Source organism: Epinephelus lanceolatus, chromosome 3 (genome assembly GCF_041903045.1).
Source record: "Epinephelus lanceolatus isolate andai-2023 chromosome 3, ASM4190304v1, whole genome shotgun sequence".
Lineage (NCBI taxonomy): Eukaryota > Metazoa > Chordata > Actinopteri > Perciformes > Serranidae > Epinephelus > Epinephelus lanceolatus.
In genome coordinates this window covers 42,535,233-42,550,323 of record NC_135736.1, presented here as the reverse complement: position 1 = coordinate 42,550,323, position 15,091 = coordinate 42,535,233, and the positions used below count along the sequence as shown (strand labels likewise).

General features: G+C 40.9%; 1 protein-coding gene across 1 annotated transcript in view; it reads left to right on the top strand.

The window, feature by feature from the left end:
- cacng2b (calcium channel, voltage-dependent, gamma subunit 2b) overlaps window positions 1-15,091 on the top strand; it is an 86,594-nt gene that overhangs the window by 54,030 nt on the left and 17,473 nt on the right. The window contains exon 2 of the mRNA XM_033625335.2: window positions 7,486-7,569. Within this exon, the coding sequence (XP_033481226.1) occupies window positions 7,486-7,569 (84 nt within the window). The remainder of the gene's footprint in view (window positions 1-7,485; window positions 7,570-15,091) is intronic.

Genomic DNA, 15,091 nt, shown 5'->3' with positions numbered 1-15,091 from the left:
GTGTAACTTCAAGCAAAAAACTTTGGGTTAAAAACATACTTCATTTCATTGTCAGTTGTTAAATTATGGTATTTTTCTACATATTTATAGGATGATTGGTAATGCTAATAGATATGTTTTATATTTGCATGATAGCATGCATATATACAGGTGATAAATATGTGAATCTGTTTAAAGCTTCTACACACCCAAAGTGCACTCACACAGGTGTTTTCACTCAGTCTGTCTGATTAGACCTCTTCTCAGCTTCTCAGCTCTGTGCTGGTGCAGGTGGTGCTTGACTGACATCTCCTTCACCTCTCTGTGTGTTTATGATTCTTATTAAGTTTAGTGATCCCATCCTGACTCTGCGTCAACGTCTACCTGAGCAGAAGTCTAATCAGCCTGAATAACTGACAGCACCTGTGTCTGTGTGTGTGTGTGTGTGTGTGTGTGTGTGTGTGTGTGTTAAAGGTTACATAAATAGGCTTTTTTTTTTTACAGCAGGTATTTGACTTGTCACAGTGCAGGTGTTACTGATTACATTAACAATGGCTCTCTTGCATTCAGGTGTCCCTGTTAGTCATGACAGTGTGACAGTGAGCAGGCAAGAACAATACCAGGATCCTGAAACTGACGCTGCTACATGGAATCCTTTTTTTTTTTTTTTTTTTTTTAAATTTACACCTGTGCTTTTTGTCGACCCAACAGCCAGAATAAATGTTGAAATCTTATGTTTTTTTTAAACCACAAATACGTTACATTTGCACGTCATTCTGTAGCTGATATGTTAAAACTTTACGTTTCAACAACGCTATGATTAACATGGTTAGCTTTAGGCACAAAAAAACACTTGGTTATGGTTAGGAAAAGCTCATGGTTTGGCTTAAAATACCTGGTTTGGTTGCACAGTACGGTACAGTTCACTTCAGTTTGGTACGCCTTTTTTTCCATTTCCACTGCAAAAAGTTGTGGATGGTACTAAAGGAAACATTCCGTACTGTTCCCATTTTTGGTCCCCCCTCTGTTGGGGTACCTAGCACACAGATCTGGTACTAAAAGGTGGAGCTGTAAACAATGCAGTCTGATTGGTCAGTAGAGGACGGTCACTCTGCTCAGGGCTGAGTTGTGCCTGGTTTTGAGGCTCATGTAAGTTTTATTAATAGACTGTAACTAAAAAAATAAATGATGTTTTGCTGCCTCTCGCAGCAGCTGGAGTAAAAAATAACTTAATTAAACTGCCAGGAACTTTTAAGGTAGAACATTAACTTATAATGTTAGTCGATGAATGAGTTGACGACATGAATCAGTCTACACACCTTCAATTTCATTTTAACAACTCTGACCATTACTTTAGTTTTTATATGACATACACTTTTAGTAATGAGTGGATCTACGAGTGTTTATATGTATTAATTTCAGCCGGGTTATATGAACGTCATATATTCTAATCCTCACTCGGAACGTCGTTCCTGTGGGCTCTGGCAACAGTAAACCCCTGAGCTTGCCTTAGAAGGACTAAATGCACAAACCCGCTATTTTTAAATATCCTATGGAGAGAGACTCTCACTGCAGCCTGTATTGGTGATGAGGAAATACAGTGAGTGTTGGACAGAGCAGTGAGTGACAACAACCTCGCCCACATTTAAGGGTACTCTTTGCATTGGAAATGCTAGGGTCTAGGTACCATGTCTGTTGGTTCCAAAGGTACTATTTGGTAGGTTTTGTTGTTTGTTGGTCTCGAACAGTTGTCTGCATGGCAGGAGTCTCACTTGGGCCATCCCCTCCCCACGTTAAAATGATACGTATGAAACGTACGAATGTAACATATCCATGGTTTGCAGAAATGTACAATGCCAACACTTTCTTCTGGCAACTAAAATGTTGTGCGTGAACACCTCTTTATCTCTGTTGAAACCTTCCACTCACATTGTTTTCAAACCAAGAATGATTGAATTTGAAAATGCTGGTGCCGAATTGTTGTATGAATGGATGAAATGCAGCTTTAAAAAAATACACTGATGTATGACTGTAAACTCTTACACACTTTGTTTAGTATTTCCACTAGCATCAGTGTCAAGTTGTCAATCAGTGTAATTATAAAGTACATGATGGAATCTAATGAGGACAATGTGGAAAACGTTTTGGTGTACGCTAAAACAAAAAGATGAGCGAAGAGTTTTTCCAGAGGCACAACAGTGTGGACGGCAAACTGGAAATATGAAATCTGAATCATCATATAAAGACAGTTTGCTGGTTGTGACTGATCATCTAAAAATGTTCTGATGATTATGAGTAAACCTCATACCACACAAAACTGGTCTGTATTCACAAAATCACAACACATGAGCAGCTGATTGACTCATCTGATGGCAAGGGAGAGTAGTACGACTATCTGTTCTTTGGTAAACATGTGACATGTGAAGACAGTGTATGTGCGCAGTGCTCGGATAACTAAAAAGGTATATAAAGCACTCATGACTGAAGCTTTTCAGAGTCATAAATTATGCTGAAATCTTAATGTGTTTTGGTTTCTGGCCATCTGTGAGTGTCAATACCAGTGAATCTCAGATGATGACGTAATGCTCTGTTCCGGCTGCACAGGTTTCATCCCTGTCGAGACAATAAAGTGTGCTCTTAATTTGAATTGCGGAAAGAATGAAGAAGGAGAGAGAGGAGGAGAAGAGGGCTGAGCTGCCAGCTCAGTTCAAATGGGAATCTGGTCCTCGGGGTACACGCACATGTGTGCATGTGAGAGACAGATAGAGGAGGGAGAAAGAGAGGGTTGTGTGTGAGAGAGATAGGAGAGAGAAAGAAGGGAAAATGCAATTCCAGATTACATGTGCTCGTGCTGCAGCGTGGGTGGGCATGTGTTGGAGGGAGTGAGGGAGAGTGTGAAAGGCTGAGAGAAGGAGAGACAGAGAGCAGTGATTGAGGAGAGAGAGTGGAGATGATGGAGATTCTGCCCGGCAGTGAGTTTGTAAATTGATGTGTTTGACATAATGTGGGATCTTCATGTGGAAGACGCCAGTAAATTAAAACTGAAAACCAAATGCTGATGCAGGCAAGTGTTATTGTTAAAGGTGAGGGACTGATGATACTACAGTGTTTTTACTGTATCTTCTACTTTGCACATCTCCTAGCAACCACGACCGACACCATTTTGAATGTTTTACAATACTGTGGCTATATGTATGTTAGATGGTTGAAAGAATGATAGAAGTCATGTGAACAGATTTGTACAGGAATAGTGAAGAAATAATTGGTCTGAGCAGGTAGGTTGACTCCAGACTGAATAAGCTATGTTCTGAAACACTGGTAAAAACTGTTACATTTACTATTTAACCTCATTTAAAGACCTGAGACTGAGTAAAACCTACAGTACAGACACATCACACATGATGACAGACTTCTTTTAAGATAGTGCACACAGAATCTTTAGCCTTGACAATCAGAAAAAGGCTGTGTAAATGCAGTGGACAGCACGTTATGATGGCACGATGTGTTTTGACATCAATGAATAAATAGTGAATAAAGAGGAGGGGATGGTGGGTGTTTGTTGCAGCTAAACTGGACATTTTTAGCAACACATTGGGACATTTCCAGCCGTGTTTGTTGCTACAAAAGCAGGTCTTTTTTAACTACATTTTCAGCTGTGTTTCATGCACTTAAATGTAGCATTTTTTAATGACAGATCAGGAAAATTTCAGCCTTGCTGTAATTACATAACAGGTATTTTTGAATGACACGTTGGGTCAGTTCCAGCTGTGTTTCTTGCAATTAAACTGGGTTTTTTAAACAACACGCTGTGACATTTCCAGCGATGCTTATTGCAGCAAAACGTTGTGTAATTTTCACAACACATCAGGACAATTTCAGCCGTGTTTCTAGCAGCTAAACTAGGGATTTTTTCATGAAACGTTGTGACATTTCCAGCCGTGTTTGTTGCTATAAAAATTAATGGAATAATGGGACATTTCCAGCTGTGTTTGGTGCCGTTAAACAGGGTTGTTGTTTTTTTTAGACACATCATGAATAACACTTTGGGACAATTTCCAGCTGTAGTTGTTGCAACTAAACTTGGTATATTCCTAACCCTAACCAAGTGTTTTTTGTGCTTAAAGCTAAACGTTAACCACAGCGTTGTCACAATATAAAATATGAAATAAAATTGTAAGGAAATATAAAGTTTTCCATACTATATTTGAAACAAAGAAATTTAACATATAAAAGGTACAAATGTAATATATTTGTGATGTACAGAAAGGCACAATGTATTCTGGTGATTTGGCTGAAAAATGGTACAAAGTCAAAATCAGCAAAATGCTAAAGGGAAGTATGTATCTACTGAAGGGCAACAAGAAGTGTCAATTGTGCAGAGAAATTTTGACTGCATGGCGGGAGATTTTTGTAAAAGTATGGTAAACTTCATCTGAACTACGGCTGTGCACTGAAACCTGGATTATAAATGCTGCACGCCACACTGTGTCTCTGGTGCGAGCTGTCTTTGGCCACTATTTCTGTTTTTATTTCTCCTGCTCATATTTGTCATTTGTCATTGACCTACTTTCAGTTGTAGAAATGTTTGAAATAATCTTAGTTGGACATCAAGCAACAAGTTGTGATGTCTAAAGCCAAACTATAATCACGTTCAAGAATCACTAGGTGTGTCCCCACTTCAGGATAAGAATATCTCAGTGTATTTGTATATTTACCTTTATAATTGTCGGAACTACGTCTTTGTATCCAGGACTGCCCATAAGGGGGTAACAAGGGGGAGAGCTTTCTGGTGACCAGCTGCTATGGGAGGCACAATAATTATATCCATCCTAAATATAAGCAATGACAACCAAATTTAAATTTAAAGCAAAATATTTACCATGACATATTAAAACAACAACTCCCTCTCTGCTGAAAAATGGTATGATTTTTTTTTCTTTTTTTATTTTATAATAAAACACACTGGAGATTTTTCTGGGGGCCCAGCCACGTCTGCAGGTGGGCCTGTCTGTATCTTACAGACAGTAAAACATCAGTTAAAGTTGATGTTGCTCAGCCCAACAGAAGTTTACTCGAATGCCATCCCAAAGTGTGTGACTAAAGGCCCCTACACGTTGTGCAGTTTTGGGCTGTCTGAGATTAAAGTTGACACATGGTAAAATCAATAGTGTTTTGCCAATCTAAAAAAGTGGTCCTAGACAGCATCTTCTGACACGTTAAGTGATGGCCGATTTTGACCTCTGGCAAGCCTTCGGGAAACTTCTGACAGTGTCAGAAACTTAGGACTGAAATTCCTACAAAGTGACTCCTGCTATGACAAGTGTGCATACAGCAGCAGTGCAGGAGGGTGCACCAAAAAGAAATGCAGACGTGAGCTTCCTTAAAGCCTCCTGCAGCTGCTAAGAAATGTCCGTTCTATAGTTAACTGTATTAAATGTTAACAGTCATGCATGCAGTTAGGAGCTGACATCTGGGAAGACCCTGTTATTTATAGATGGCTTTATCTCAGTGAAGCTAATAAGATGTATCAGTAATAAATCTCCAACTGAATAAGCAATGATGTAATGTTTTTGATACTGATGACTCAGTCTTTCAGAAACGCCAAGGCCTCATTCATGTCCAATAGAGAGAGCAAACTACATCAGAGAGACCTCTACTCATCAACACTTAGTATGTTATTTCTATGCTTGACTGAACGGCTCTCGAGTACACACGGCATGATTCAAGTCTATTTGACTTTGTAGTATCCCTCGCATTTGCACAACAAATAGTTACAGAGACAAGAGGCCATGCGAACGCAAGGCTATTTCCTCCTGAAACACGCGGTGCTGTTGCTCATCACAGTCCTCTCAGGAACGGAACAGAATTTCAACACACAGCTCTACACACAGTTCACACCGAAATTATTAAATGATGAAAGCATTTTGCAGCACGCTGAAAGGTTTCCGAGCCGCTTCCTGGTGAAATATCTTTAATGTATCTATCAAAGTCTACCTGATGAAAAACACTTTGTTCGCCTGAGTGTTTGCTGTGGTGTATTAAAGATATGTAAATATGAAACGGGCTTGTGGTAGAGTCCTGTCATCTTTTTCTTTTCGCTTTTATGTGTTGAGCTTTGGTTCGAAATTGTTCTTTTTCTCTGTGGTCATGATGAAAATGCAAAATATCTGAAAACTTAGCCATAAGTGCTCTCACCGTGATGAGTGAGAAAGACAGCCAGCGAGGCTCTTGACAATAGGGCTGATGCTACAGTACGTGATCGTGTGTGCGTGTGTGTGTGTGTGTGTGTGTGTGTGTGTGTAACCGATGCCCATTTGAAAGCCGGGCGCTAGTCTTTCGTCCTTCAATCGCCAATTAACAAGGGCCCATTTAATTGCAGTGGTTTGGGAGGGCATACAATTACCACTGGAGCTGAACCAAGCTAAAAACACACACACACACACACACACACACACACACACATACACACAATTCTTCTTAATGAGCAGCACTATCAGCTCTCCTTTCTTCCTCTCTTTCATTTGCATTTTCCTCACTCTCTCCTCCTCACGCTCCCACCTGCTCTGCCGAGGCGTTTCGATTTAACTTTCCTTCCTCTTCTGTCTGTCACTTTCTCTCCTGTGATGTGCTTCCTTCAAAGCTGTTGACAAATCTCTCTTCTTCTCCTTGTTTCCTTTGTCTCAAATGCTGCATCTAACCCTCTTCTCCTCTTTCCTTCCTCTCAAATGCTTTCTCACCTTTCTTTCTTTAGTTCTGCTCCCCGCTTTTAGTTGTCTTTTCTCCTCAAATAAAGAATACAAAGAATCAAGGGCATAGGTTTTGTTTCGATAGTAAGGGAGACACATGGGGAGTTTGGGGGGTCCTCCGCTAGAAAATTCTGTTTAATTTTTATGCACCAATGAGTGCTTTTTCCACATCAGTTTATGGTATAAATGTCTTAACTTTTGTCATCATACAAGTCCTCTGCTACTTTCATGTTTTAATTGGCAGGTAAAAATGCACACGTTCTAAATATTGAAGGGGACATGTCCCCTGTGTCCCTTCTTCTTCTTCTTCTTCTTCTGGCTTATGTCCTTGGACCTTCAGCTCCATTGAGACAAGCCAGTGTTTTATCGTCCAGGTCAATCAGACCACGATCACCAGTCAGTGGCTGGTGTTTGGGGCACTTGGTTATTATGCGTTCGACAGTTTGTAGTGGATCCCACAGTGGGCACTGTCCATGAGACGCCATTTTTGCATTGCTTCCCCAAAGGGTCATACACCTGTCCTTAGCCAGTTGAGGGCTGTCCATTGCTTTCGGGCCAGGTGCTGGCCGGGAACATATGTGGGGTCTTCAATGTAGTGGTGGAACCATGATGGTTCTGCTGACTTCCACTGGTCCCTCCATCTTGCCTTGACCCAGACCCTGTGTCTCCTACATCAGGTTGCTTTTATAATTATTATAATTATTTCCTTCCTCTTCTCTTTTTCTTTCTTTCTTTCTTTCTTTCTCTTGCTCTCACACAGGTTCTTTTAAAGGCATGTGTAAGCAGATAGATCACTTCCCCGAGGATGCTGACTATGAGGCGGATGCTTCCGAGTACTTCCTACGTAAGTCCTTCCTTCCATCCATATTCCAAGAATTTATTGTATGTTATCCTCCGTGTAAGTGTTTGGTATTTCTTGCCCTTATGATCATTCATATTTGGATCAGTTTACTTCACTACTCTTGAAACTCCCCTTTTCAACGACCAAATCAAAATAATAATATTAATCATACAGTGCAACATACTTGCGGTACTTATTTAAAGTTGTACAATGCTTTTTAAGCTCATTTTGTAAAAGATGCCCAAAGTCATACTGAACCTGAATAGCACTGTCATATCATCATGCTCATCCTACAATTAAAACATCATTTTATATGAAGTTATGCAGGCTGTTTTCATGCACTGTTCGTGTGTATACCTACAGAAACCTACATTATCATCAGCCAGTATTTCATATTCAACCCATGTAATCAATGTCGACTGGTAGGTAATGGTATAAAGAGTGAAAGTCAAGTTGACGCAGTGGACAGGTCATACAACATGGGACTTTCCCCCAGGAGACTGGTGTTCATGTCCCATGTAAAACCATGTGAATTCTGAGTTATTTTAAGGTTTGTCGTCACCATGTTTCTTTTCCTAAACCTACTGCTGCATTCATATGGAATCAGGCACACCCAATATCATTTTACTGGAGGAGGGCAGGAGGGTAGAATTAGGAGAGGCCAACAGAGTATACCTGCAACACTAACAGTAGATGGCACTGCCATTAAAAGTTAAAATATTTTAACGTTTTGCCATCCTCTGCAACAGAATGTACAATCGGATGTTACGTTGCTCCTTCACACAAGGCAACAGATAATTACTGTTTGAGGATACATAAAATTGTAACAGTAGCTTCGAAGAGAGAATATACTGAATCTATGAGATCAGACAGTTAAAATTATTGAAGTTTCAGCAGTCTCTCTGAGATACAAGACTATGTCAGTACCTGCTTTGCCACCAGAAATGTAAACTGTTTAAGCTTGATGTGAGAAGGAGAGAGAGAGAATAAGAGTCGATGAAGGCAACCTTGGCCAATGAGGACAAATGTAAGATGAAGGAAAGAAGGGAGGAGGGCTGGGATGAGAAGTTGCAGGTGGAAGGGAAAGGGCAAAGAGTAGCAAAAAGCTAAAGACAAGAAACTAGGGAGAGCTGTGTTAAGATAGAGGGACTCAGAAGAGAAGGGGTGCAAGAGGAGGAAGTCAAAGCACAAGGTCACTGCTGTGGACAAGGAGCATGGAAGGGCAGCAGAAAGAACGATTAAGTCTCAGGGAAGACAAATTCCAGGACATGAAAGAGGACGGGAGGACAAGTTGGCAGGAGAAGGCGAAAGCCAAGGAGAAGGGAAGGTTGGGGAGGTGAAGGACAAGGAGTAGGGTACCAGTGCAGTGCTGTTGCTCTCCCAGCGGCTTGCCAATTAGGACACTTTCTTCTATAAATACTCCAGGCTCCGCTATATGGGTCACACCTCTCCCTCTCCTCCTTCCTTCCTTCTATCCATCCCTTGCCTCCTCCCTCTTGCTTTCCATCCATCTGTCTGTCCATCTCCACCGAGGCCCATGCGCCTGTCTGACAGCTGGTGGATGGAGGCCATGGGGTGGAGCGAGGGGATGATGGGGAACAGGACAGAGAGGAAACCGAAGTTGGTGTCAGAACCCACTTGATTTTTTTTTTTTTTTAGAAAGTTTTCAGAAAGTTTGGCTTGAAAATGAGTGCAACAAAGCCTCAGAATTATTACTCTTAAACAGTTTATTTTAACAATTTACAAGACATACTGACCTGCAATAGTCTGCATGTTCTAAGTTTTATGCATTTTTAATTGCGCTGGGTTTCTAGGAAAGGTGTGAGGATTCCGAATGGTCTGAAGGACTTTCTGAATGAGCCCTAGAGAATAGTATCTATACAAAACATTCAGACAAATAATCCCCGACAGAGATGAGACATTGATCGGCTAGTATCCTTTACACCCTCGTGGCCACTGAAACAGCAGTCACCAGTTTTGGAGTGGAAGGAAGAGGCTGCTATTCATTTTGAATTACTGTATTTTGTCCAGATGAACCACTGATCATGCCCCCCTTCCCATCCTGTTGTGGGTCGTCATGGCAACCATTCGAAATATCTGTGCACTTGTGTGTTTGTATACGGAGCTCTGTGAGGTACATGTAGGCTTGGGACAAACCGGAAGACAAGCCGCTGAAAACTACAAAAGGCTGAACAAACCACGCATAAATACACATGAAAATAGTTTGATCCAGGTGGCTCGGTTTGTTTTTAGTCTTTGACAGTCAGGGAGGAGCATAAACCTTACAGTGTCTCTTTATATGCAATAAAATTTGCACTGAAAATGCCAAAAAGCAGGAGCAAGGGGCAAAGTTCAGGTGAGACTGCATAGAGAAGCATCGGCGTGTATGGCTACATACACATTTGGTCTAATTGCTGTGGCAGGTCAGTAATTGTATGTGACTGTGGCCATTTGCACAAATTGTACATCTTCTTCTGTTTGTTTTCTGAGCACCGCTTCTATGGTTTGCAGGATTACATAATTATTGTAAATGCGCTAACACACTGACTCTTGCACTCTTTGCTTCTGGTTCCCTGTAATCTTCAGTGATATGGTAATCAAAGCGCATTCTTCTGTTGCACTCACTGTAAGGCACTCTGAATAACAGTGTCAGCTAAATTACTAAAATGACAATGTAAAGTGTGGATGATGACACACTCTGACAGATGGAAATGATGCAACATTTGTTTATCAAGGCGGGATTTTCTCTATCACTCACTCATGCACATTCCCCACCTGGAAGCTTCCCAAGACAACCACAGTCTCTTACAAGTGGCCACTGAGCAGCTCTATTGGATTGGTTCGGTGCCTTGTTGTACAGTAGCTGAGAGAGGGGAGACTACTGCTCTTCCTGAATCAAATACAAGCCTCAAATGTTGATTTAACAATTCCCAGGCTTCTGCTACCTTGAATTTAATTTTTTTTTGTTTTTACCTTCAGAAGCCTGAGATAATGATATGAAAAAGATTGCCAAGGAAGCTCAGTGAACAGTAGCACTCAGTGTTTGTTGACTAGTGGGCCCTTGATATTCTCAGTGCAATGAGGATGTGTACTCAAACAGCAGTTATTACAAGCAAATCCATACTGAATCATACCGGACAGAAAGGCTTAAACAGTGATGTTAAAGCAGGTGTTTTGCCTTTGACAGCTGGTTGAGATAAGCCCTCATGCCTAATATAAAAACGCTGTCCTGCCATCATAGCTCAGCAGTAAAGACAAGTGCGTCAGGTCAGGTACCAAGTAGCTGAACCACAAAAAGGCTGATTTGCGGATAGTATTTTGTCTTCATTTTTATTTGGTTCTGGGTTAAACAAAGGACATGCAGGTGTTGAATGATAAATATGCAATTTATACAATGAAAATAATTTAATTTAATGTGACTGCTGACTTTGTGTGTGGGCTCTGTCATTAGCGCCAGCTGGAATGTGAGAGCCGCTTCAATCAACTGTGTGACCAACAGGGACGTTAACTGCGGAGATGTGGTGCTCAATATTATGAAATAAGCAAAAAATATTCATTTAAATCACAATTTCTGAATTATGTTCATTTCAAAATATTATCTTGGTTGCAGCTGTATGAAATGACTCAGAATTATCACTTAAAACATGCTGCCAAACCACATTAGCCACATTTATGGCTAATGTGGTTTGGCAGCATGTTTTTTTTTACATTTTATGAACAGTGAATTAAAGGACAACGTCTGGCAGTCAATTGTCCAGCTTGGTGGTTGCGGTGAGAGTGCTAAAGAAAGTTGATGTTGACGCATGTTAAACGTTAGCTTGCTAGCTCACTACTACTGCTGCTGCTGCTACTCTCGTCCATTTTCACCCACACCCGTTCACGCAGCGCGGACTTGGAACACAACAACGCAAAATTCCACACCACATCCGTACCGCGCCCGTGTGTATGGTTTGAGCGCGGAAAAGCACTGCGCGAATATTCCGCAAATCCGTCCCGCATTTCTGTATTGCGGCAGTGAGAATGAACCTTTAGACTGAGGAGCATCAAAATCAGTTAATGTTAGTCCACACAGGCCAAATAGGATCGGAGTGGCAAAATGCAGCATTGGCGTGGCAAAATTTTGAATCAATAAAACATGCTTTAATCATTATTTTGTGTCACATCACTGAATGTTTTAGTAGTATGCCATGTTCTAAGCGGGATAATGTATAATGAGCCAGTGACGGTTGAAAAATAACTCCAGACAGGGGAATGGAACCCCGACGCACAGTCACCGGCTCACTATACATTAACCCGACACGCAGTCACCGGCTTACTATACATTATCCCTTACATACAACACATTCTCACTCCGACCTAGTCACATATTGGCATTTGGTCTTGGACTTTCCACGTCCGAATACAACTTGAAAGGTACCCTAGGTGTGTTGGTTGTTGATGTTCTTTGATGCAGTGTCAAGTTTTGCCTGCTATTTCTTTCAAAACTGACTTCTGTTTTCACATGAAATTTAATGTTTACATACAGTAAGTCTCTTTCAAAATAAAAGCGCTACATCGGTACAACACCGCAGATTGACTGATAGTGCTGCTCATTGACACATGGTTGGGTTGGGCAACAAAAGCACGTGGTTAGGTTTAGGGTTAGGGTATATTGTCTCTTTAAAGCTACGAGACGCGAACACAACTCTTTCAGGTGAAAGCCCGCCAGCCCGAGTCAGACGTTTGCCTCCTTTTCTTTTTTTCTTTTTCCTTTCTTCTTTGTCTCGCTGCATTTCCCTATGACACTAACACTGATTTCTGATGCCGCAAGTCACTGCCCAAGCACCGGATTTCGATGATTTTGGTGTGAGAGCGGGCTCTGAAATCAAACCCCTGCAGGACTCTGGTTGGAACAGCGTTGTGCGGAGTGCAGAGTGGAGGCATTTAGCTAGCGAGTGGGATACAGACACAGGGACTCATGGACTAACTTGAATTGACCTGAGTGCAAATAAGCGCAGTAGCCTTTCAGTTTCAGTGGAGAAATCCACCTCCTCAAATGACCCAAACCCATTTATGGAAAAGATGGATAGAAATGTCACAATTCATAACCACTCTGCCACCATTTAGTATCACTTATACCAACTGAAACAGTGGTAGACCAATATCAAACAGAGGATGAAACTTGTCATTCTTTTTTGATTCTTTACCCTCTTCTATTCTCTGTCTCTCTTTCCCCAAGGGTCTTTTCGATCTCTCTCCAACAGTCTCTTGCTCTCTGAGCCGTCTCACCCCGCCACCCCCACTCCTCTCTCTGGGTGAATTTGTACATGTGGTTATGTAAGGGCGAGCAGTCAGCCTTCCTCCTGCAGCAGTACTATCAGCCGCAGCCACAGAGAGAGAGGACAGAGCCACCACCCCAATCCTTCACTACAGCATAATATAGAGGACAGGGCTTACAGTTTACCATGCCGGTGTATCCATCTGAACCAGACAGCAGAATTGTCTGAAATCTGAATTATTTCCAAATCATGACCGTCTAAAATGTGTTAACATACCTGATATCCCAGTGAATGCAAGCGTACATAGTGTGACAAAACATTTTAGGAAATCAGTAGTCTGTGTAAATTTATTCCATTGAATTACTTCTTTTTTTTCCAGTTTTGATTCAGATATTAAACGCTTCATCTGTCTATTGCCCAGTTGGCTAAATAATGTGATATTGTTGGTACAGTAGGTGAAAACAGGACAGTCAGTTACTCACATAAATTATTCTGTGAAGCAAATGAGTTATTTTTAGTTTTTATGAATTTACATTAATTCTTGGGGGATTTTTACAGTATTGCTAGTTTCTTTTTGTTTTGTTTTGTTTTGTTTTGTTTTTAGCTTGGTTGCTTATTAATTGAGCACATCATACTGCCGGTGTAAGTGCTTTCTCCCTTTTAAGCTGTTTTTGAGTCAACCACATTACGGATCTGGTCTAGTTTTCCTCAGGTCCCCTGTAGATCAGGTCTCTCTTTTTTGCAAATGAATTTATGCATTTGGGGTTTGATAGATTGTCTAATATTTAATTGGAAACTATCCCACACAAACTTCGTCTTCTATTGTGGCTAATTGATCATTTGGGAGTAGAAAGTTTTGCTCCGGCTGGTGGGCTGCGTTTTGATCTGGCTCGCTTATTTCCAACAAACAGTCACAAAGTTTCTCAGTACAGTTTCTCAGATTTACAGCGAGAAATAGGCAATTCAGTAACAGAATCTTGATTCATATATGATCGGCGCCACCCAGTTTTACTGCAGTTCATGAGTTGGATTGAGAGACTCCTCTGCTTTGTTAGGTTGCTTTCGTTCATATGCAATAGTGCCTTTAGAAGTGCTACAAGTCAATCGAGTAGGCAGGGCAGTATGTTTTTTTTTTCAGAAGTAATCTGTCTCATTTAGTGCTGTGTGAATAGAGTGACAGTTACAGCAAATATGACAAAAAATGTATTTTTGATAAAAGTTATCTCTGTAGCTTTAGCTTGTAGCTTGTAGCTTGTAGCTTGTTTCCACACTTTAATCACAACTCTTGCAAAAATGTGATGAAATAGGAGGTGTGTTTTCTGTGTGTGTGTGTGTGTGTGTGTGTGTGTAACGGAATACATTTAGGATAGTACAGTGTCTGTGTGTATGCAGGGTTAGATGAAAAGGGTGTGAAGTATATAACACACACTGTGTGAAAGTGTGTTTTTGTAGGTGTAAGTGTGTGTGTGTGTGTGTGTGTGTGTGTGTGTGTGTGTGATATCATGCGTGGAGCTGTTGAATGGGATTAGATATGGCTAACAGCTCAGCTCTGGCCCTAACTGGCTTGAACAAGGCACAGTCACACACACACACACACACACACACACACACACACACACACACACACTGTTTGTACTTCTATATTTGTGAGGACCCTTACTGAAAAGAATCATCCCCTAGCCCCATCCATCACGACTACTGCCTAACCTCCACCCTGACTAAAGGTGGACGAAGTTGTCAGAGCTTAAATTAAACAGTACCTTGTGTAATTGTTGACAACAAAAGGTGCTATAAAGTGATGTTTTTCAGATATGCGAAGTGTAACATGTACATTGAAGAGCATGTGGGTGAGACTGAAAATGTTCCTGCTAATAGCTATTTGCAGCTATCACAGTGATTGACAGTTGGTGGCAGTATCATAAGCCAAGAAGGCACCAGGAAAACACAGAAATGCATCAGCAAAAGGTGGGAAAGAAAATATGTAAATTAGAGATTAAACATGAATTTTAACAATGCAGGTTTTAGAATATTCAAAAAATCTGATTTGCAAATGTTTCATGAGGAAGGAACTAAATACAGCATGTTTGTAAGACTTCAATAATGCACATAATGCAGTGAGATACAGCGAAGTTTTCTTTACAAGAAAAGGTCTTCAGGTCTTGGTCAGTAAAATATTTATGTCAAAAGTGAAAGTAGTGAAAGTGTACAAAAAGGCCAGTTTCAGATTACCGTAAATTTACCTCATTGAATTATTACTGCTGTTTTAA